Raw genomic sequence first — 21,969 nt, 5'->3', positions numbered from 1 at the left:
GGATAAGTTGATAGTACAATTTAGGGGCATGTAACAAAGGATGTAAAGGACAAAACAAAGGCATCAGCAAAGCACCAGTCACCACACAGGTTCTCTCTCCTTGCAAATGCGGTGTGACTCTTGAAATCTCCCTAGCAAACCAGCAATATAAAAACACATATAGTTTGTCTTCTTGCCTAGGCAACGCTGCCAAAGTAAGGAGAATGGGGTGGTGGGCAGCACTTTTTTTAGGAACTTTCTGAGCAGGATTACTATATTGACTCATATATGTCAGCCCAGGATTTTGGGGTCAATATTTTGGCATACATATTTTGACTTACAGACGAGTATATATGGTATTTCATATATCACCTTTTCAAGTTATGCTCATGCATATCTATTTTTAAGCAACATGAATTTTACATTTTAAAAAAGTCCACAGAATTTGTTTAAAGGGGGCTTGCCCTTGCCTTCCTCAGAGGCTGTGCGATTTTCCCAAGGTCACCAATGGGTTTCCAAGGCAGAGTGGGGATTTAAACCCTGGTCTCCCAGTATCCTAATCCAACACTCAAAACACTAAGGGGGCAAACAGACGGCCTGGAAAATCTGGATTCCAGGCAGCTTGGGGTTGTGGCGTTTTGATGCTACATGCCCCCAAGATGCCCGTAAGCCTCCCAGACGGGGCTGTTTTAAGTCACATGCCCCTGGAACAACTTGGAGCCTAAGGTGACCCTCGATCGACCCAAATAGGAGAAAATATTTTTGCTCCTATGTGGGCTGGCGTCAGGGTGGATTGAGGCCGCGGCATGTGGTTGCCGCAGTGCTGGGGCAAGCGGCTCCAGGGAGGCCCCAATTCACCCTAAATCATGCTGGCTCCCAAAGGAAAACTAGGCCATAACAATAAATAAACAAGTGTAGTTTCACAAGGAGAGGCTATTTTCTTCATGATGTAGAACACATATGAATCCTGAGCTTAGTTTAAAGAGCAAGAACAAGTTGTGTTCTCTAATCAACACTGAAATTAAAATGAAATAACTATAAAGTAGAACATTATGAATAGCAACTGATAAATATGGTGCAATACAGCATGCCTGCCCTAACTGTGGGCTTGTCATCTGCAGATCTGAGCATCTGCGGGCAGCAAGCCTCATTTACTTCAATGGTTGCACATGCATGCAATTCCAGGAGAGTGGCTGCGCGCCTGAGCACTGCCATTGAAGTCCTGCAGTTTTTGCCATCAACCGGAGGGGGGGTAGGGCAGAAGCAAAACTTCGCAGATAAATACTGACACTTCTACAGAAAATGTCTGGAGTCCATTTCAGAAATGTCTGCATTTGCTATTTTTCTTTTTATGAGATAGACTAAAACAGTTTCAAAATGTTATAATGTTCACTGTTTCACTTACGGACTCTGTTTTTTCATTTGCTAAATGCAGTTGTTTTGTTAGCTGCTGAAAGCTTGTCAACTGATCCTAAAAAAAGATGCAGAACATACAATTATAATCTCAAGGATTTATCATCAACATAAAAATAAATGTTCAAGCTTAATATTTTAAACATTTAAGCAATATTATGCTATACACATTTCCACTGGCTGTTGTCCAGAATTCTCTGACAACCAGCCAGATATTTCAAGAGAAATATACAAACAGCATACATTAACAATGGCATATTCTAGCTTCTGTTTTGCCTGTGTGGGTGTGAGACCTAGAATAATTAAGACATCTGCATAATACTACTTGGAGTAAACAGCATTTCCCAACCAGATGTGTGGTACATAAACCAGACCCAACAGTTCTGTCTGTTTTTAACGATTTGTAAGAAGTCAGTAAGTCAATAGCAAGCCATTCTGCAATCAATCCCTGAAAATTCAGATACTTATTTCTTCATGATGTAGAAGACATTCAAAATGTAGAAGACTTCAAAAGAATAGAACTCTAAATGCCACAATAAATATGTGCACTTTGTCATACACTTTCTGCCTTTTGGATCTTTATAAGATTCTGTTACATTCTGAAGACAGGCTCAAATGGAGAAAGATTCTTTCTCTATTTATTTATTAGCAGATATATAACACCACGTACCCAACCACATGGCGGGGGGTGTTATGGTGCTCTGTTCGTGCAGCGTTTAGACATGCTGCGCCAAAGGAGTGCCAAAAAGCTGCCGCTGCCGTGGAAGAAGCACCTTTTTACCAGAGCTAAAAGGAGTAACATTTTGCTGTTCTTTTTAGCGCCACAAAGTGCTAGATCGGGGCCATGGCATGTGGTTGCTGCAGCCCCAATCCAGGGAAGAAAGGGATGGTCTGTTTTGTCCCTTTGTCTAGGTCAGAAACCATGAAGTACCACCTTCACTGGGGTCCCAACCCTTTGGAGACTTCCTTGCTGTGGTCCCGAATCCCTCTCTTTTATTTTATTCTGCATGAATACTAGGGCTCATTCACATTTTTTCTCTTTTCTCTTTCCTTTCCCCATGTATCAGGATATAGGCATTCTTTGTGTCTCTTTTTGAATGGTCTGAAGGGTTTTATGCCCTGATTAAAAAAGAAAAGCATAAAAAAGCCTTCTAAGACTGTCTCCTATCTTCTCTCTAGGGAAGATTAGGGATTCTTAGTGTCTAAATATGTAATGTCAAGATAGAGTTCAATAAAATAAAGTTCATTAATCCATATGTAAACAAAATGCCCCTGAAATGCACAACCCCAAGGTCACCTTATGCCAAATATCAAGTGGCTATGTTTCACGGTCTTGTGAGTTATGTTGGAGGGAAGAGGGCAGACAATTTTATTAGCTGAGATTCTATTCACATTTTAATACACAAGTATCAGCATAATCCAAGTTACTTTTTGTTTCTGCTTTTCAACAATATGAATTTGTGCTTCTGTCATATGTTCCTGGTACATCTGCTGAAGTCGGCCCAATTCCTGTGATACGGTCTGCCACAGTTCTAGCACATTTTCTTTTTCCTAAGAAAGAATGAAATACACAATGAAATACACAACAGTTACAGTACAGAGAAATTTAATTTTTATTTTACATTTAAGAGCAAGATGATTGAATCACACTTCTACTTGTCTCTCAAAAGAATACAGGCACACCACTGTTAACAAAGCATCTGACCAAGATGCTCCTTTTTACAAAGTCTTTTTCTACTTGTCCAGCCCCTCTTTCCTTATTGGTACTCTGTGTAGCTGGACCTTTTTTTTTAGCAGCATCAGCACTGAAGTTATGAAAAAGGGCTAAATAAACATAGATTTTCAATGTTGGTTTGCAGCAGAGTACCTACAGTGAACAATGCAATAAAGCTTGAGTTGAGGAACAGCAGGATTCTACTGTAGCCAATATGTGACTGTTTACAACAGGCAAGGTAAATAGTAGTTGCCTCCAGATTCCCCCCTACTAATCATGTGTGAACAGCAAAAGAGAGAGAAAAGGAGAAAGCAAATTAGCCTGTTTCACAGCTACCCCTATAGGATATTTATGAAAGCACAGCTCTGTACAGTTGGCCACCAAAATGGAAATCCTAAGTGGAAATTGGCAAAAGAAAAAAAAAATAATCCTTGGATGTATTTTGGAAGTAGCTTTGAAGTTATTTCTAGAAAGTTCTAAATATTTTTGTTTATACAAGGCTTCTCTAGCCTGGTTGTTTCATTTCACCTGTGAATATTATTAGTTTTGGACAAAATGTTTGTTGAAACAAGTTCAACTGCTCTTTTTCTGTGTGGTGCAGGAATCTATTTTTATTCTTTATGTTATTTCTGCTCTGATGTCAAATTTTCGGTTAAAGTAATAATGCTCAGGGACAAATCTACCTTTTTAACCAAGATATTCTTCTACTGCTTTAATCATTATTTACACTTTTTCTATATAGTAAATCAGCAGGGAAGAATTCTTCATGAGAAAATCACATTTTTATTTATATTTCTATACATGCATATCAACTGAACTCTAATGACATAATGGACTTTAGTGGATTGCCCTTCTCTTCTGCCAAAACTGGTTTCAGATTTCCACTTCTGAAAATGATAAACATTATAATATGTGTTTTTTGAAATAAAAAACTTAAAAAAAACATGTTTGTTTAAACCAGTTTTTTGTATTAATATACAGAATTACGTTAAATTACACTAAATATAGGACTAAATCAGAAAATTAAGTAGCAAAATGTAGTTCACTGGTTATGGCCCCTAGATTAAATTACAATTGTTCTTTAAAAGTGCTTTCTTTTTAAAGCAAGTTGTTTTGGTGAACTCATCTTAATCAAAAGATTTGTTTCTGTATGGCATTTCTTGCACCGTGAGTGTAACAAAGTGATTAAAAAGAAGCAACTGACACTGGAAATTGGTGTAATAATGAACAACTGCCAATAAACTCTTAAAGTTAAAACATTTCAGTTCAAAACAGTCATTACTGTTCCAGTAAGAGGGTTGGAAAATAGTAATAGTAGTCAAACATTTAAAAAATCAATTTTAAAAAAAATCAGATTAAACAAAAATTACAGGGTAACCTGGTTTAAACCAGCCAACCATGATTACGTGAATGTCTTATCTGAGCCCCTGTTCACAGCCCTAACATCAGCGTGAAAGCTCAGGAATTAAAGTTTACAAATCTTGATAAAAATATTATTTGGAATGGTACATACCACCATCAGTGAAAGGAAGGATGGTGTTTATGACAGTTATCTGGTATTTAGTAGGACATAACATACCAAACATTCAGGGAAGTAGGACAGGGTTCACTCACTTTATTTGCTAGTTGTAGTTGTTCCTGAAGGTTTCTTATTAGGTTTTGATCCATAAATGTACCATCCCTTGAAACGGAACCAGATGGTAGACCGTCCAACTGCTTTTCAATGGCCTCTTTCAATTCTTCATGTAATCTAGGTACCAAGTTGGTGGTCAATCAATTTGTTTTTAAAAAGCAATCAAAGTTCATTGATAGCAGAAATGACCCATCTCTTAGAAACTAACTCATGCTGAAGTTGTTTTAAATAATCTTGGATATTATAAACACAGTGGAGGCTTCGGGATATGTGTTTGCAGGAAATTCAAAAAAGGAAAGCAATTCATTGTTTCAGAAGTGCATACATTATGGAAAGTACCCATGGATTTCTTATCAGCATATTTCTGGTATAGCATAGAGCTGATCTATGTGAACACTTGTGATTCCCTGGAGACGTTTTCTTCATGTGGCTAATAGTTAAACTATGTGCTACATTAAACACGTTGCGTGCAGCTAAATATTTTAGTTACAAGCAAGTATGTGGAAGTAAAATCTGGATCCAACGATGGTATGTGAGCATGGAAGGTTTAAAACTTGGTTCCAGCAATTTTTAACCCAAATTCTCTCCTATCCATATACCACAAAGAGCCATAAATAGAAAAAAGACTCAGCTGGCATCAATGCAGGATTCTTTTATTTCTTTAATCACTGCAGAATTTTAAAAACTTGGGTGGGGGAGTAAACCCTTCCCACCTGCACACAATGGGCCTTATAGCAATCTAGTGTCCACAAGCATAAATGCAAGTTAAAAAAAAAAGAAAATAATTTCTAGTAGCATAGTATTCCCTTAGGGCAGTGGTTCTCAACCTTCCTAATGCCTCAACCCTTTAATACAGTTCCTCATGTTGTGGTGACCTCCAACCATAAAATTGCGGTGTCTCAGTTCCTAAGACCATCAAAAATATGTGTTTTCTGATGGTCTTAGGCAATCCCAGTTTTGGTTTCTTGACCGAAACAGTAGGGAAATTCAAGTTTGGATCCAGATGATACAGTGGCAATGACAATATTGCACGAACAGAATTCAGCTTCACATTCTCCCAATATAAGAAAACGGTGGTGTACAAATGATTTATGCTAATTCTGTCCCCCATCAAGTCTCTTCAAGCCTTCTATATAGAGGAGGAAGCAGTGATGCCTGAACAGTAATATTAAGGCATATATTTCAAATGTTTTCCTTTCATTTAAACTTTACTAAAATTAAGCTTAGGGTCCTGACAATTATGCCAGCAAATGCTAACACCTTCTAACTGCCTAGAAAAGCATTCATGGCTCTTGAGATCTATTTGAGAATTCATGGAGGTTAAAAGTGACCATGTCATAGGAAAAACATCGCAATGGTACTCTGACATTAACTCTGACTGAACTCAATATGGCTTACTTCTGAGAAAAAATGTGATTGCTCTTTATGTGTACGGAGAAGGAACTTAGGCTTTATTAAGAGTTGAAGGTGCTTGTAAAGCAAATGTATGCTAAATATACCTAATCTCATTCCAAAAAAAGAATTTAGACAAAAATATATGGATACTTTTCTGATTTTAATGACAATGGAAGTAAAAACCACAATGAAATTCCAAACTGCACATTCCTCTGCAAATTCTGAGGAAAGAACTCTCTCCCAACTGATTTTAAAAGAATTTTATTTTCCCACTCCATTATCAAAACTGTTGACAAAACATGTCAAATCAGTTACTCTACCTTTCATTTTCACTGATGACTTGTTCAAGTTTTAATCTCATCTCCCTCATTTGTACCTAAAGAAAGCAAAGAAAGACAAAAAGTATTATTTCTGAGCAAGAATCAGCAAAATGAAAGGATTCTATATGAAAATATTCAATTTTGTCACAATCATCACATAGATGCCTTAATACCAATGACAAAATTGAAGAAACAGTATACCTTTTCTTAACTATTTCATTATATGAGTCCAGTACTTGTAATGTGTCAATTAAGACAATACTATTTACAGTACCTTGTATATGATAACAGTAAGATACTAAGGTGCATTACAGACCGCCCTAAAGCGGGCGGTCTGCCGCCGCCACCATTAGCTGCAGCAGGAAGCCCCAGCGGCCAGACCGCGAGGCTTCCGGCCGCAGCGAAAAAGGAGCGCCGAAATGACGCTCCTTTTTGGCCCCCGGAAGTGGAGCCGCGAAGCGCGCACTCATGGCGTCACTTCTGGTGCGCCACATCTGGATGCTGTGCGTCCAAGACGTAAAAATGGCAGCACCCATGTGGATGGGCGCTGCCGTTTAGGACGCGCTCTGCACGTGTTGGGAACAGGGCCGGTTAGGAAGGGGCAACCCTTCCTAACCCTAGGACGCCCCTTCCTAACCCTAGGACGTGCGGAGTGCATCCTAAATGGCAGTCTGTAACCCGCCTAAGATTCACATCACAGTTCAACTCTGCACATCACTAACTTTTTAAAAGTTTAGTCCTACAATGCTGGTGATACAGTAACAGCAAGAAAAAAACATTTTGAGGTAACATTAACCAATGCCAACAACTAAAGAACTTAGCATTGCTTTTTGTGTATAATTTATACCTGACAGTATCTCAGTTGTTTGTTCATTTCCTCTAGATGGTTATCATACTCGGTTACTAGTGGCGATACCAAGCTAAAATTAATATAAAAATAAACAAAACAAAGTTATTAGTATCACACAACACATACTGTATATACTCGTCTATATAGTCTAAAACTTTATGTGCATAAATTGACCCCAAAATTCCAGGTCAATTTATTTACGGGTCACTATAGATAAGTGATAGCAGCTCTTTCAGATTTCCCCATGCCCTACAGAGAGGAGTTTAGGAAGAAAGAGCCAAGCAGAAAGAGTCCTGGCTGATTGATTGATATTGCTGTTTGTTTAAGAGCCCCCCTCCCGCCCGTGGATCTGGCTGAAACGAAAGTTGTAACGATGAAAAAAAGGCTCAATAAGAGTCTCTCTTGCCATGTGCACACACACACACACACTGAAGGAGCCTTCAAGTTTTACCCTTATCCACGGGTCATGGGAAAATCCAAAATTTTGGCCCCCAAACTTGACCTCGACTTATATATGAGGTCGACTTATAGTTGAGTGTATACAGTAATTTAAAACAAACCCTTTTCGGTCCCAATAATTTCTGCAACAAACAAGGCAATATTTTTAAATAGAACATTCACGCGTTAACAAAATTTCCATATGCTACAGAGATATGTATGGAAACATTCTCTGGCATCTGTCTTTTCCCACTCTTTTACATGTTTTGTAGCATTTGCTCTAAGCCTCATATTTCTTTCTTCCTCATTCACACTACAGAAGTCAATCTTGCAATTCACATTTTCATTAACTAAACATACTATATGTTTTCTAGGGAAACTCCCCCTTCCAGATGCGAGTTTAGCAAAACAATTAATTTGCTTACTGCTTTAAAACTTGCTTTAGGTGCCAGCAGATGTGAATCACTTATAGTGACATATGGGCCAATCAGTATGGGTTGGCAATTATGTATCATTAGAATCACAGAACGCACAACCTGTTCATTGATTAGAGTCTGTGGTATTATAAACTGTGCTTAGCTGGAATGAGATCTCTGAATTTCACAGAACTATCAACCTCCTGTGAAAGGTGGCATGCTTTGCTGTGCCTCTGAGAGGTATGTGAACAGAAGCACAAAACATTCCCCCTTTAATTAACTACTTTAAGAAAATAAATACACAGAAGAATCCCACTGCCTCCATCTATAGTAGCACCTACAGTTTACAGGAGATGGTAAACAGCACAACAAACAATATCAAGCTTGCATTTTTTTCTTAACTTGCAAAACGTGGGGGAAAATAGCATTTTTTATTGTTGTGAAAAGCAACTTTTCAGAAGGGTACTTTGACCTTTCAGTCGTTACAATTCTTTTAGAATGGTATGTTCATACCAGTACGTTCAAACACAGTGAAATTTCTGTGCAGTGTTATTTTCAACCACACAATAATTATAAGAAAAACACTGGCCTGCTTCAGTGGATGTGAAATGATTCTGTGGCTAGCATATTCAGATTTGCTTTGTTATCATTTACTGTAATTTCAAGAAGTACTTATGGAATATTATCACAGGTGAAGAAGCACAGGTTTTCCAAACATAGCTGATAGCATTAACGGAGATATAGTTTAGGAGGAGGAGAAGGGAAACTGACACACAAGGCTAACTGCAGACGTTGCTATACTTAAAATCAACAGAATTTGAATCTATCTCATTGATTTCATGGGTCTACTCTAAGTATGACTAATCCTGGATGCAACACATGTTGAAAAGGGGAGAGTTTTTTGGTTCGACAATTAACCAGAAGTCTTACAGTCTGGTTGTAAATATGGTTACTTAAAATATATATTCTACTAAGTTCAATATCTCTTCTTAAAAGGGAAATGATAGGCAGAAAAAATCTCACAAAAAATTAACAAGCTTAATATTAGGATTTACACAGCACAATCAGGATAAATACAACTTCACTTTTAAATATATATATCAAGGTACGATCAAGATAAGAACACCATTTTTGATGACTTCTGAAATATAAGCATTTTTTCTTAAAGTAGCAAATTAAGAAAAAAATAAATTATGAACAAAACCTAATTCTAAATGTGGCATTGCCTTATATTTAATTATCATGTCAGATAAACCTGTTTACCTTTCTTCCATCAACCACGACTCCATTGTGTTATCAGGTTCAGAAGAATTTTTCTGAAACAAAATAATTTCACTTTAATACTGTTATAGGCTGTCATGCAGACAAACAGAAAAGTGATATCTGTTCAGTTTCATAAAATCTCAACATTTTGACTAACTTGTACTACTTAGTCTGATGTTTACCTCTTTGAATGTATACTTAATTATATTCTCATATTCTGTTTTTTCTCCAAAACATTACATTATTTTCAGTTTGTCTGATTAAATAGGTTTGCTATAGTTAGGGCCAGCAATTAAATTTGGGCAATTAAGTTTCTTACACAGAAGAAAAACCTGTTTCCAGCTAAAGGTTCTAAAATGATAAGCAAAACGAGTCACTTTCTCATTAGAAACTGTATCAGATGTCTTACTCAATGGCTGTGCTTTATCTTTTGGTTTTGTGGCTATGTCAGAAACCCATAGGTTCTCATTTTTGCTTGCATGATTTCAATAAAACATAAACCACTTTCCTAAATTAAAAGTTGGATCTCAAATATGAGATCTTTAGAATTTTTAATGCACAAATTGATAGCTAATCCTTGTTAGGATGTAATGATTTCACCTCATCAACTATTGCATATACTAGAATCATGAAACTGGAAGAGACCGCAAGGGCCATCCAGACCAACCGAGTCATGCAGGAAATCTCAATCAAAGCATCCCCGACAAATGGCCATCTAGACTTTGTTTAAAGACCTCCAAGGAAAGAGACTCCACTACACTCCAAGGTAGCGTGTTCCACTGTCGAACAGCACTTATTGTCAGGAAGTTCCTCCTAATGTTGATGTGGAATCTCTTTTCCTGTTGCTTGCATCCATTGCTCCGGGTCCTAGTCTCTGGAGCAGTAGAAAACAAGCTTGCTCCCTCCTCAATATGACATCCCTTCAAATATTTAAACAGGGCTATCATATCACCTCTTAACCTTCTCCTCTCCAGCCTAACATCCCCAGCTCCCTAAGTCGTTTCTCATAGGGCATGGTTTCCAGACCCTTCACCAATTTAGTCACCCTCCTTTGGACACGCTCCAGTTTCTCAACATCCTTTCTAAATTGTGGTGCCCAGAATATTCCAGTGGGGCCAGACCAGAGCAGAAGAGAGTGGCACTATTACTTCCCTTGATCTAGACACTATACTTCTATTGATGCAGCCTAAAATCACACTGGCCTTGTTAGCTGCCGCATCGCACTATTGACTCATGTTCAATTTGTGGTCTACTTGGACTCCCAGATCCCTTTCACACGTAGTCTCATTCAGCCAGGTGTCGCCCATCCTATATATCTGTGCATTTCATTTTTTCCGCCCTAAGTGCAGTACCTTACATTTCTCCGTGTTGAATTTCATTTTGTTAGCTTTGGCCCAGCTTTCTAATCTATTAAGGTGATTTTGAATTTTGATCCTGTCCTCTGGGATATTAGCTACGCTTCCTAGTTTGGTATCATCTGCAAATTTGATAAGTATGCCCCCAATTTTTTTATCCAAGTCACTGATAAAGATGTTGAATAGCACTGGGCCCAGGACAGAACCCTGTGGCACCCCGCTGGTCACTTCTCTCCAGGATGAAAAGGAGCCATTGTTGAGCACCCTTTGGCTTCGGCCAGTCAACCAATTACAAATCCACGTAACAGTTACTTTATGTAGCCCACTATCCAGCAAAATGTATCCAAATTCTTGATGATTCAATTAATATAATATGAGATACAATATCAACATACATCTATGTCTCCAATCTAACACAGAATTGAGCAAAACAAAATATACTGATAATAGTACAGGTTGAGATGTAACTGCAGAGGTATGGCTCAGCGTTTATGAACAGGAACATTTCTGACTACCCTCAGGAACAGCCATACTACTGATTTCCTTCTAATCCTTTTAGTTTGCACAAAGCATAGTTTGACTCTGCATCATAGCTGGAAATTTAGTTCAGTCATGGTGTCCAGTTCTGGGTTGGATTGAACATATTATATTAAAACCTTCAGCCAAAATCTATGTATGACAAATATTAAAAACCTGGGCCTGTTACAGACTGCCAAAATAAAGCTGCTTCGGGTCTCTTTGGAGGTATGCTGTTTAAATGATGCATGCATCCTAAGAATCCGGAAGCTGCACCAAAGCTTCACTCCAGTGCGTAGGAATGGAGTGTGGCTTTGGCGCGACCTCCGGACTCGTAGGACCCATGCATCATTTAAACAGCATACCTCCAAAGAGACCCGAAGCAGCTTTATTTTGGCAGTCTGTAACAGGCCGGCAATATGCCTGTATAAAATACAATGTGGATGACTTCCAGTGCTAATATGCAAGCCATGTTTTAGTCTCCCCTCTCTCAGTGTCAATGTATGCATGCAAAACCTTGGCAGGATGGAGATCTAGGAATTTCAGCCACTATATTTTTTTGTACACATGAAAAACGGATATTATTTTATTGCAAAAAACACTTATAATATACATGGTTTTATACATTACATTATCTCCATGAGCAGTGCCAATGTAAATACTATAATATAAACAAATATTGTTTACCTGTACAGAGGTAGTTGTTGGAAGATTCTGTGTCTGAAACTGCCTGTGAACAGCATTTAGTATATGATCTGAAACAAGTAAGCACCTTACCTTGCAGCACAGATAACAGATCATAGATTTCAATTAACAATAACCTCTCTTAAAACATCAGTTTCTTGGCACTTTGAAGAAGACATTTATTTTGTCAAAATATAATTTAAAAGGCAACACAGTTTATTTATACCACAGTAAATTCCTTTCCTTTTATTACCATCCTCACTATAAACACATAAATTTACCCATTCAATTTTTTTTGTCAGGGTCTTTGATAAAAAGTTTACTAACTATCCAAATTCTAAAAGACTAACAAAGGATAGTTTAGACAGATCTTATTTATTTTTCCTACCAACTTATCCAAGATAAAATGTTTGTTTAACAGATCTGTAGCCTGTTGGATGATAGTGATTAAGCCAGAATATCCGTGAGCATCTTTAATTCAGCTTCTCTGAAAGAATTTTCAAAGAAGATTATGAAAGATTCATGTTCACGTGTAATGTTCAAAAGTTTCTATCTTACTCTTTGCACAATATTAACTCAGCATAAACTCTGTTTTTGGCATTTAATTCAGCATGCATATGCCATTTTTCTGTTAGAATGGCCCTAAAAGCAGTCTACAAACAGTTTGAAACAATGTTGGGCAAAATGTGGTCTATGGGCCACATATAGCCCTTCCCTGCACTACGTTTAGGATGTTATTCAGGAAATAAAAGCCCATTTTAAAAAAAAAAACAATTGTCCCAAATGTACTCTAGGCAATTCAACTATGTTTGGAGCCCCCAGGCCCCCTGAGGAGCCCAAAAACAATTTTTGTACATTTTCTTTTTAAAAATTGCCCCCCCAATACCTCCAATGTCCTCTGGGAAGTGAGATACACTTCCACATTTTACACTCCCTCCCCAGAGCAAGGGCTTTTTCTTTTTTAATCAGGAGAATAGAAAGTGACTTGTGCTCACTTCCAATTGTTTAAAAAGGCCTCTCCCTGGCGCAAAATGGCTCATTCCACGATTCCATCAGAATCCTACAGGGCTTTCTGAGGGGGGGAATGATATGATTTTTTTTCTTTTTGAAGACAGCAAATGTGATGGAGGGGTTCAATCATCTAGAATCTCCTTTGGGGCTAATGAGGCTCCACAGCTAGGGATGCCATATCCCGGTGGCCGCCAGGAAAATCACGCTTTTGGGGGGCCCTCCTGGTCCCGGCCCGGTTTGGCCCCCAGCCATGCATTGGTCCCGGTTCGGGGCCCACTCCTGTGCCCATTGCCGCTGCCGCTAATGCGGCTGGCCGCGGCGCCAACCCACCTCCTCCTGCTTTTCCTGGAATGGTGGGACCGTGGGCAGCGCCAACCCACCTCCTCCTCCAGCTCCGCCTTTCTTTCCTCCTCTGCGGCAGCAGCGCCACTGCCGCACCTCCCGCGCCAGGGCTTTCCTACCCGCGTGCGCAGGGGGCTCTAAAGCAGGAGCTTGTTCCCTGCTTTGGCCAGCTGGCCAAAGGGGACGGGCTCCTCCGCACACGCCGCCCAGGCCTCAGCAGGGGCCAGCGGCAGCGCGCGCACCTGCCCGACTTTCCTCCGCGCACGTGCCAGCCTGAGGAGTAGGAGGAGGGGGGAGCAGGAGGAGGAGGAAGGAGCCGGAGGAAGGGTGCCTTGAAGGGCAGAATTGGGGCAGAGGAGGAGGAGGAAGGAGCCGGAGGAAGGGTGCCTTGAAGGGCAGAATTGGGGCAGAGGAGGAGGAGGAAAGCTGAGTCAGTGGCCATTAGGTCTGCCTTGTTTTTTTTGGGGTTTTTAAAATTATTTTTAAAAATATAAAATACTTATTTTATTTTATTAATTTTAATTATTTCTTGTTTTTATTTTATTAATTTTTATTATTGATTTTTATTTTTTTCCATTATTTTTATTATTAAATATATAAATATGGCCAGAAAGGGAAGTCCATTTCTGCCATCTGTCTAGGAATAATGCCAAAATGTCCTCCATTTTGATCATGCCTTAGAAACATGCATTTAGATTAACATTTTTTAAAAATCATCAATTTTTTTCGCGTGTCCTCCATTTTTATAAACACGTGTCCTACATTTGAAAATGTTGTCCTACATTTGTCCTGGTTTGGAGGTCCTGGCTTATGGCAACCCTATCCACAGCCTACCACAGTCCCCCCCCCCCCCCCCCCAAGTTGGAGCATATCTAATAAAAGACAAGGAATAGCCATAATAACTACTAAAATGAGAAAATTCTTTAGCAGAAACACTGGTATTAGAAGCAGAAATAACACAGGAAAAATAAAATTGGTTCTTTCATCACAAAAAAGAAAAGCAGTTTATGTTTCAGCAAAGTCTTTATTTAAAATTAACATTATGAACATGTGAAATGAAACAACCAGGTCAGGTAAGCCTAGCATAAATAAACAAAAATATTTTAAATCTTCTAGAGGTCACCTGAAAGCATCTTCCTAAGCATCCAGATTTGAGACTGCAGTCAAGAAATCAGAAGACGACTAGGAATGGGAAGAGCAGCTATGAAAGAACAGCAAGATCATTATGGTAAAAATATACAACTGAGCACTGAAGTTAGAATTGTCCAAGCCATTGCATTTATTCTGCACCATTATGTACAGATGTGAGAGTTATAAAATGAAAAAAAAAAGCAAATAAGAAAATAAACTCATTTGAGATGTGATGCTGGAGAAGAGTGCTGAAGATACCATGGACAGTCAAAAAGATGAACAAATGAGTCCTTGAGAAGATAAAGCCTGAAATTTTCCTGGAAGACAAGATGATGAAACCGATGCTGTCATACTTTGGTCACATCGTGGGAAGGCACAAGTCATCAAAAAAAGACAATAACGCTAGGGAGGATAGTAGAAAGAGAGGATGACCACATGCTAGATGGATGGACTCAATCAGGGAAGCCATGGTCCTGAGTTTACAGGATGTAAGAAAAGCAGTGGAGGACGGAGTCATGAAGATGTCTCAATCACAAAGTTTCCATGACTCAGGGTCAGCTCAAGGGTAGTTAACTAAAACAACAAAAGCATCCAGGGCTAATTCTTTTATTTCAAAAGCCTCCACTTTCCCGATCATTCCCAGTTTGAGAGGCAACACTTATAGATCTATGTTTTTTCAACATGTCAATGTAGCTGGGAAGGTAGGCTAACGTTTTCCCCTTTTCTTTCTGTTCTGCTCTTCTCACGTGCTCTGGAAGTGGTTGTGGAGGCAACTAAATAATAAATGTGTTTTGTTAGATACAGATCCATCCATATGAAGTACAATCCTGTTAATCCTCTTGAAATACTTCAGTTGGTCAAGATCTTTTGAAAGCTGGAAATGTGAGGAACAACAGAAGAAAGGGTTATGTAGAACAATGGGGCTACAAACATTTGTTGGGACAGGGACTGCAAAGCAAGAAGCTGGGGAAGCTTGGATAGAACCACCCAATCACAGCTCATGGGGGCTGTGATTTGCTTGGCCTGGGGAGTTAGATAGAGGCAATTAAAAATAGAGTTAGGACCAGTTAAGAAGAAAGAAATGACAAGATCTGAATAGGGTTTGGAGGAGTTGAGAATGTGAGTAGTATTCAGAAAGAAGTACAGTGGAGCCTTGCCTTACGCGGAGATCCGTTCTGGACCTCCCTGTATAAGCCCGAGCAGCGCAGTGTGCACGCTCCACAGGCGCATGCGCCATTTGATATATGGCAGTGTGGCTTCTGAGCAAACCGGAAGCTGCGTATGGCGCACCTGTGTATGGAGCTGGCGCACTGTACACGCGTCCATCCACATTTGTGGCTTTGACTTTTGAAGATTTGATTATTCACAGATTTTATTAATACGTTCTCTCTAAGAATCTCTAGGTCCTCCAGTGCTACTCTATGGTCAACCTTAACCAACAGTTGCACTGGAAGACCTAGAGATTCCTAGAGAGAACATTCCACTAGGTATTTGTTGCTCCTCCAGTGCAATTCTATGGTCATTGTCTGGCAGATTTTGATTGCAGAGTTACACTGGAGGACCTAGAGGTTCCTAGAGAGGTGTTTTTTCCAGGTAAAAATATAGCATTTTTGTTATTTGCGGTTTTTCCATATCCTGCACCCCTAAGCCTAGTGAATGTAGAGGGATGAATGTATTACTTATGTCTGAAATGGAGGTGTTATTGTGTACTGTGTAGAACCACTATAAGGTTAGAATATGTTTTTTTTATTTGCTATATATAAAATCTTTACTGTTTTTACTTTCTATAATTGTGCCTGAATGTTCTCATTTAAGAAGTGATAGGGAGGATTCAGTCACACATTACTTAACTTACTGATCACTTATCCAGTATAGTTGTACCCTTGATGTTTGAGTATCAAATTGAGGGAGGAATACAGAGAATAAAAGGCAAGGTGAGTGATAGAAGCCTATGGGCTGGAACTATGGGACCAAACTGCATATAGATTGATCACAATTCACTCTTTGGGACCCCACTGAGAAAGCTTTTTTGGGACCTCATTCCAACAGTGAGCAGGATTAAGGCATGGGCTGGGAAAAAAAAGTGGGTTGGCCTAGAAGTAACTCTTACTGCTTCAAACGTGTTTCCACAAGGCACATAAAACACAGATCAGTTCTATGCATATCTACTTAAGAGTAAGCCCCCATGTAATCGCTTTCAGGCCTGCAAAATAAGTTCAGTTTTTTACACAGCAGTGTTCATACCAAGAGCGCACTGGTAAGTTCTATGAGGGTATATGAACTTTAACTACTCTGTTATCAGAGAGAGCAGTAGAAGAAGCTTTTGGGGCAGAGGTCTGCATCTTTGCGGAAGAGAAAGCTAGAGCAAAGATAACATAGAAATTCCCATGGCCATTTCAGCAAACACAGTTTTTCACAGCCCAGTTAGCCTCAAAATGACAGGTAGCATGACATGTTTTTACATTTCACAGACAGTAGCAAGCAAGTATTTAAGAAACTGCAGGAGACCAAGTTCTCAGTGACAAGGCAACAAATCTTTGGAAAACAGGAAATGATTAATGTTTACTTTGGGAGGCCAGCTAGTTCGTTATATCACCCGCAACATATGAAATCTAAAGTGCCATTTTTTAAAATACACACCCACGAAACCAATTTTACAGCAACCAATAGAAAGGGTCTGTTAGCTAAAAACTAACTGAGGAGAGAATTTATTTGCTTTGTACTGTCTTTATTGTTGTAACCCACCCTGATTCCTTGTGATTGGGCGGGCTATAAACAAATCCTTATTATTATTATTATTTGTTTATTTAAAAATTTATATACCATCCTGTATCACAGATCTCAGGGCATTTAGTCCACTGAAAGAAGTTACAGAAAATAAAACAATAAATAATTAAATTAATTAATACATACTTAACTTCAGTAATAAGTTAAAAACAGATTTAAAAGATGTAAAAATTGTTGTAAAACTATGTACACCAGGGGTAGGCAACCTTTTTGAACCGGGGGCCGGGTTGCTGTCCCTCAGACAACTGGGGGGGCCGAAGCCAAAAAATAAATAATTAAATAATATTTTTAAAAATTAAATAAATAAATAAACTGAGACAAATATAGGACAAAAATTTCAAATGGAGGACACTTTTTTTAAACTGTGGAGGACACGCTAAAAAATTTGCTGATTTTTTAAAAAATGTTAATATAAATGCATGTTTCGGAGGCTTCTATAGACTATTGCCCCTCTTGCCCGCCGCTTGCTCCCCTTGCCTGCCTCTTGCCCCCGCCTTGCCCGCCTCCCTCCTGATAGGCCAAAGGCTCCGGCGGCAAGACCGGGCTGGGGCCGGTCCCAAGGCCTTGCCGGGCCGCATCTGGCCCGCGGGCCACAGGTTGCCTACCCCTGATGTACACCATATATGGATGGGTTAATGAGGCCCAAAGGGTTTGATGAATAGCTAAGTTTCAACTTGGTATGAGTTTGGTGGCAGTCAGGCCTTGCACAGTTGGGATGACACGTTTGAACACAGCGCATTGATTTCACTGATGGGGCATGAAGGAGCACCCTCCAGCCCCTAAGATGATTTTATTCCTTGGGAGGCACTTATTGGGAATGCATTCCCTCAAGTATCGAGATCCTAAGACATTTAGGGCTTTAAATATAATCACAGGTACCTTGAATTCAGACCAGAAATGTACTGACAGCCAGTGAAATTCTTTTAAGACTGGCATTATATGCTGCCTATAGGATATTTCAGTCAGCTCAGCTGCTGCATTTTCTGTCTGCAACCTCAAGGGCAACCCCACATAGAGTGCATTACAGTAGTCTACCAGGAGGCTGCCACAGGATTACTGTGGCTTGGTTATCTCTGTTAGGAAAGGCCATAATTGGTGCACCAGTCAGGGTTGGCACCAAGTACTGAGAGACACAGGGTCCTCTTGGGCCTCCAATGTCAGGGATCGATCATTCTAGGAGCACTCCCAAGCTATGCAACTGCTCCTTCTGGGGGTGTGAAATCCCATCCAGAACAGGCTGTTTACCCGAGAACCACCAACCCAAAGAGACTGTCTCACCAGGATTCAGCTTCAGTTTACTGGCCCTCATCCAGCATCCAAGCATTGGTCCAGCACCTGCACAGCCCCTGCTGACTCTGATGACAAGGAAAAATAGAGCTGAGCCAACACGCCAAACTCCCTTATGGCTTCTCCCAGCAGCTTCATGTAAATATTAAAAAGCATGGGAGATAAGATGGAACCCTGTGGCACTGCACAGCTTAATCACCATGGGGCTTTCAGTGCTACTCTCCAGAACTAGCCCTCTCAGTAGGAACACAATCAGTGCAGAACAGTGCCTCCTACTCTCATCCCAGAGCCAGTCCAGTAAGATACCATGATAAATATTATCAAAAGCCACTGAGCGATTCAGAAAGATCACCTGGGTAGCATTCCTCATGTCTTTCTCCCAGAGTAGGCAATCAATTAGAACAACTAAGGCCATTTCAGTGCCATACCCTGGCCAGAAACCAGACTGAAATGGTCCAGATAATCTACTTTCCCCAAGAACCCCTGAAGTTGCCCAGCCTCAACACTCTAAAGAACCTTGTTCAAAAGGGGCAATTTGCAATCAGATGGTAGTTGTCGTAGACCTCCAGTTCTAGAGGAGTCCTCTTCAAAAGAGGATTGCTTCCTTCAAGGCAGCAGGCATTTCCTCCTGACATAACAAAGCATTTACCACCTCTGGACCCTCCTCTGGTCAGTCCACCTGTTAGATTTTATCAAGATAGGCAAGGGTAGAGCTTACATGTGGTGGGCTTAACTGCTTCAAGTATCTTGTCCACATCATCAGATTCCAGAAACTGAAACTGATCCTATGAATACTGACAAACAGTGCACTGGACACGTCCCTAAACTCTGTAACAAGTACAGTGTCATGTTTTGAGCAAATGTGAGCAACTTTTTCCTCAAAGTACTTTGCAAATTTTTCACAGTAGGTGACCATGGGTTGCATACCTGACCTGCACCGGAGTAGAGCCTTCCTGGCTGATCTTCAAGCTCAGGCACATTCATAGCAATGTACGCAAACTCTCAAATAACTTAGTCCCAGATTATTTAGGATATGACAGCTATGGTCCTATCTGGAAAAAGCTATCTGAGACTTCAGTTATACTGGGTTCAGGAAAAGCTGTGTAATTCTAGTACACTGAAATTCAAAAGACTGTACAAATCGCTATACAAACTATAAAGACCAGTGGGCTTCTCTAGTAACAGTGCTGCTATATTATCTGAACTCAATTTCTTCTTAATTTCCTCCATTAACATCAGAAGAGCTTCCACAGTTTCCACTGCCTCCCTGATTGAAATAATAGATGACATTGGCCAACATTTGCACATCAGGCAAAGAGGACAGCTGTGATTTCTTGAAGTCTTTCACCCTTTCAAGTTTATTTTCATTCCCATCAGATGATGTGATAAAAAATATACATAAAACAGAAAGGTTTATGCAGAGGTTCTAGTGCTATCAAGATCAACATTACATCTTTATGGAGCAAACTGAATATTCTTAAATATTCATATACTAGATCTGATAATATGCTGCTTTAAGGAAGATTTGCATTACAAAGTAAAGCAAGTGATATACTTCAGAATACAGTGTAATGGTTTGTTATGAGTTTCCACTTCTTCATAAAATAAAAAAGCTGCTCTCTCCACTTAGCAACATAAGGCATCAAGTATTTAAAGTATATAAAGCACTAAATTTTGACAGAATCTTGCGCAAAACTTACTTTGATCTCCTGTAAAGACAGTTTCTGCTGCCATTCTATAACTTCATCTGGAAGTTCAGAGGAAGGATTCAAAAGATGATTTTCAACATACTAGGAGATATTCAAACCCTGAAATAGACGGAAGAATGTAATTTGCCACTACCAAAATTATCTACTCCCATTAGCTAAATCGGAAGTGGGCAACTGTGCAGATGATGGGGTGGGGCACTGGGAATTAATTCCCCAGGAGACCTTGGAGGCCTGCACCCCACATTAACCCTTCTGCAATTTTTCTTACTCGAAGATACCCTTCAGAGTCAGGCATTTTTGGCAGTTTCTGTAGTCCAAGAACCACTGCAGTTGCCCATCAGTTACAGGGGGTAATCCACAGATTGTTAGTAATCCTTAAATACTACTGATTCAGTTCACATCTATAAGCATGCACATGCCTATTCGAGGTATCAAAGTTCATAATAACGTAAAAAGACAGCAAAGATCCGAACTTAATCCTAGTTGTTTTATATAAATATTCAGATCAACAGTAACTAAAGAATACTGTAATTAAAGAAATATTAAAACTTTTTTCTCAAGCATTTTATCCCACTCCTAACACTCCTTAGAAAGACCAGTTGTAAGGATGCTTAAAATCTCTGGCTTAATTATGTTTAACTATTCACCTCCAGTCTTAATCCTTTTACTGCAAGACAAACACCCAAAGTACCTCCCTTTCTTAATATTTAGTGCACTCATGTCCTCCTCTATCCCATAACATACATCCCCCACAAAAAGTGTACTCAAAGTTGTGCCAGACTGAGAACCATGGACTGCTGGTCCACAGGAAAGCAAGTCTGTAGTCAATGGGGGAAAACATATAGTGCTAACCCCTGGCGCATTGGGGGGGAAATCCTGCCAGTCCCCCCACATCAGCCAGCCCAAGAAACACTAGTCTGGACCAAAGTTACTCAAAGTGGTGATCTATGCGCCAGTGAGGCATTAGCTGCCTGTCAGTGGAGAGTTTCCATGGAGGAAAGATACAGTGGGTACAAATATGGTGCAGAGGAAAGGTATTGTGTATCATCAGGCTCTCTGTGGTGTATTTCCAAATGATGGCAAACAGGACAAGGACACATTTACACACACTGATGGCTATTGTCTTCCAAGTCCCTTAACTTTAGCAAAAAATAGTGGTTGAAGTTCATGTGCATGTGCTCATACATGTGTGTGTACATGTCTATGTATGTATATACACACACGTGTACATCCATGTGTATGTGTGTCTATGTCTGTGTTTGGACATGTCCAGAGAACCAGCACGATGCGGTATAATTTGAGCGCTGGAGACAACTCTGGAGGCCAGGGTTCAAGTCCTTGCCAAAGGGCCACTGGGTGACCCTGGGCAAGTCACACTCTCTCAGCCCCAGAAAAACCCATGATGGGTTGGTTTGCCTGAGGCTTACCATAAGTCCTAAGTGACTTGAAGACACAAAACAATGAATATATATATATATATATACACACACACACACACTCTCCAGCTATGGTAATCTGTATTTCTTATCCTTGCAATAAAGACTGAAGTGTAGGACATGTCCAGGCAAAGGAGGGCATCTGCTCAGCCTGAGAGGCAAAGAAACCGCAAAATGCAGGACGTTCAAGAAAAAATGGAGGACATGACCAAATAAAAAGCTAAAAACACTCATATAAATAGAAACTCATGCCTCTTTGAAAAGCTCAAAAATGGAGGACATTTTGGAAC

The 21,969-nt window shown here is 39.8% G+C and overlaps 1 protein-coding gene across 5 annotated transcripts in view; it reads right to left on the bottom strand.

Moving 5' to 3' along the window:
• SCLT1 (sodium channel and clathrin linker 1) overlaps positions 1-20,339 on the bottom strand; it is a 76,564-nt gene extending 56,225 nt beyond the window's left edge. For 3 of the 5 annotated variants that reach the window (XM_089525805.1, XM_089525806.1, XM_089525810.1), the window contains exons 1-8: positions 20,235-20,339; positions 11,980-12,047; positions 9,422-9,474; positions 7,302-7,374; positions 6,455-6,510; positions 4,721-4,856; positions 2,821-2,943; positions 1,385-1,450 (exon numbers count right to left, since the gene is read on the bottom strand). In XM_089525805.1, the coding sequence (XP_089381931.1) occupies positions 1,385-1,450; positions 2,821-2,943; positions 4,721-4,856; positions 6,455-6,510; positions 7,302-7,374; positions 9,422-9,474; positions 11,980-12,047; positions 20,235-20,268 (609 nt within the window). In that variant the 5' untranslated portion in view covers positions 20,269-20,339. The remainder of the gene's footprint in view (positions 1-1,384; positions 1,451-2,820; positions 2,944-4,720; positions 4,857-6,454; positions 6,511-7,301; positions 7,375-9,421; positions 9,475-11,979; positions 12,048-20,234) is intronic. The other 2 variants (XM_089525808.1, XM_089525809.1) reach the window with 2 other exon arrangements.
• Between the last annotated feature and the right edge of the window lie 1,630 nt (positions 20,340-21,969).

The sequence above is a fragment of the Sceloporus occidentalis genome, unplaced genomic scaffold (genome assembly GCF_023333645.1).
Source record: "Sceloporus occidentalis isolate IW3139 unplaced genomic scaffold, rSceOcc1.0.p SCAF_5, whole genome shotgun sequence".
Classification (NCBI taxonomy): Eukaryota; Metazoa; Chordata; class Lepidosauria; order Squamata; family Phrynosomatidae; genus Sceloporus; species Sceloporus occidentalis.
Note: the sequence above shows the minus strand (reverse complement) of the source record. Positions and strands in the feature narration are given on the sequence as shown.